We start from the raw sequence: 2,524 nt of genomic DNA on the forward strand, positions 1-2,524 counted from the left end.
ATCCTTCTTAAAGATGTGTGAGTGTTCATCCTGTCGGTTAATGTCAATAAAAAAACAATAAAAACAATAAAAACAATAAAAACAATAAAAACAATAAAAATCGATAAACATCATAAATATATAAATATCACTTTCACTGAAACATCCATCAACATAAAGTAACGGCTCGACGCTGGGGGAGGGACCTCTGTGTGGGCTCTGGACATCTGATTGGCTGAGGGTGCTACGGAGGCGGGAAGGCTTCGGTGAAGAAGAGCGGTGATTGGTCGAGGGCGGGGACATGATCAGCTCGTTAATAAGACGCCGGTTTGGAAGTTTACACAGATGAGAGATGCAGCCGGGCTGAACGGAAACCCGGTGGAAGAACGAGAGAAACCGGGAGAACGTAGCGACAGACCCCGGTGTGTGATCCGCTCCAGACCGGGAGAACGTAGAGACAGACCCCGGTGTGTGATCCGCTCCAGACCGGGAGAACGTAGAGACAGACCCCGGTGTGTGATCCGCTCCAGACCGGGACTATGGTTCAGCACACGGAACATGGCGGGCTCCGGACCCACAGCGTGTCCCATCCCGGGGAGAGTGAACTGCTGCCGGCCTCGGCTCGCAGCTCCGTGCCGCTGAAACCGGACTGGTGTAAGACCGCGTCCGGTCACATCAAGCGGCCCATGAACGCCTTCATGGTCTGGTCTAAGATCGAGAGGAGGAAGATCATGGAGCAGTCCCCCGACATGCACAACGCAGAGATCTCCAAGAGGCTCGGGAAGCGCTGGAAGATGTTAAAGGACCCCGAGAAGACCCCGTTCATCCGGGAGGCGGAGCGGCTCCGGCTCAAGCACATGGCCGACTACCCGGACTACAAGTACCGGCCCAAGAAGAAGCCCAAGACCGAGGGGGGGGGAGCAGGTCCTGCGGGGAAACCTGCCGCTCAGTCCCCCGACAAACCGGCCGTCAGAGCCGGGAACAAGACCCCCACTGCCGCCAAAAAACACCACAAGTTCAAACCCAGCAAACTGGGGGTCGGTCCGGTCCGGGCCGGGAGCCACATCCAGCAGCACCCCCGGTACCAGCAGCAGGACCCCCGGTACCGGTACGTGTTCACCAGCAGTAAGCTGGTTAAACGGGAGTTTACTGATGATGAAGATGATGATGATGATGATGAGGACTCTGAGGAGGACTCTGAGGAGGAGCAGGACTTTAAAACAGAGGAGGGGGACTGCAGCCTGAGCCCCCGCCCTGCAGAGTCCTCCGGTCGGCTCTTCTACAGTTTTAAGAACATCACCCGGCAGGGGGGGGGGGGCTCCCTCTCTCCTGCCAGCTCGTCCCGGTCCGGCTCCTCCTCGTCCTGCTGCGGGGAGGACCTGGACGACCCCCCCGCTGAGGGCTCTGACTTCACCCTGAACCTCCTGGCCGGCCTGCACGCCTCCTCCGAGCCCTGGAACTCGTCATGCAGCTCGGTCCCCCCGGGGAACCTGAGCCTGTCCCTGGTGGATCAGGACCTGGACTCTGTGAGCAGCGAGGGCAGCCTCGGGTCCCACTTCGAGTTCCCGGATTACTGCACCCCGGAACTCAGCGAGATGATCGCAGGGAACTGGCTGGAGGCCAACTACACGGACCTGGTGTTCACGTACTGATCCCCGAGGGGGGCGGAGCCGCGGGGGGGGACTGATCACTATTTTCTGGTTTTGTGTAGTCCGGGTCTGAAGGTAGTCCGGGTCTGAAGGTAGTCCTCACGGGTTTTCTAACTTAAAGTTATTTAAAAATGAAACTTATATTTTTAATAGAATTCAGACAGGAGGACTTTTTGTTGCCATGGTAACAGACAGGATCAGACTCTGTGTTCCCCCAGGACTTCAGGACCCTTTAAATCCTTTATTTGGTATGGGGGGGTGTGACAGGAAGCGTTTTGAACATAACCGGACAAACCTCATGTTTTTATGTTTTTATGTTTTTTTACAGAGATGAAAATATTTTCAGGATTATTTTTGTACCTTCAAAGGGACCGATCAGGCACTTCTTCTTCTTCTTCTTCTTTTGTTATTGAGCATGTGCGGATTCGAACCCAGCAGCCCGCCTTGCGGTGTACATGTGTAAATTAGTTCTTAAAGTTTAGGATGTCTATAGTGTGAATGTTTTTGATGTCATCGCTGCACGCCCTCGTTTGATTGGCTCATTATTTCTGTGCAATATGAAGAGAATAAAGGAGCGGCCATGTTTGTAGGCGTTCACTCGTCCTTCATGATGAACTGTGTGTGTGTGTGACCACTGAATAAATCAGCTGGAACTGACACCGCTGCGCTGTCTGATTCTTGATCTCTGATTGGTTAATGGTTTCTTAAAGGGCCAGTGCTCTGTTTAACTCTGGTGTAAATTGTCTTTAGGTCGTGGTCAGGTTCTCTGAAAACCAATGTCTGCCATGAGGTACCAAACTGAAGAACCAATCAGACGCCTCCCTGTCTTCCTGCTCGCTCTCTACCTCAGTTTACTCGCCGCCATGACCACTGATTGGTTCAAAGAATCTTCATGG

At 53.4% G+C, this 2,524-nt stretch overlaps 2 protein-coding genes across 2 annotated transcripts in view; one reads left to right on the forward strand and one right to left on the reverse strand.

The window, feature by feature from the left end:
- Positions 1-282, reverse strand: part of LOC136182773 (uncharacterized) — a 4,961-nt gene extending 4,679 nt beyond the window's left edge. The window contains exon 1 of the mRNA XM_065964087.1: positions 172-282. Coding sequence (XP_065820159.1) covers positions 172-282 — 111 coding nt within the window. The remainder of the gene's footprint in view (positions 1-171) is intronic.
- Positions 283-331: 49 nt separating this feature from the next.
- LOC109976885 (transcription factor SOX-11-like) lies at positions 332-2,285 on the forward strand. Its single transcript, XM_065963564.1, has one exon. The coding sequence runs from the start codon at positions 519-521 to the stop codon at positions 1,629-1,631; it is 1,113 nt and encodes a 370-aa protein (XP_065819636.1). The 5' UTR covers positions 332-518; the 3' UTR covers positions 1,632-2,285.
- Positions 2,286-2,524: the final 239 nt, after the last annotated feature.

This window comes from Labrus bergylta, chromosome 15, assembly GCF_963930695.1.
Source record: "Labrus bergylta chromosome 15, fLabBer1.1, whole genome shotgun sequence".
NCBI classification, from domain to species: Eukaryota; Metazoa; Chordata; class Actinopteri; order Labriformes; family Labridae; genus Labrus; species Labrus bergylta.

What these genes read in the sequence shown, in the direction of transcription:
- LOC109976885 (XM_065963564.1), top strand. Translation starts at nt 519, where the DNA reads ATGGTTCAGCACACGGAACATGGCGGGCTCCGGACCCACAGCGTGTCC.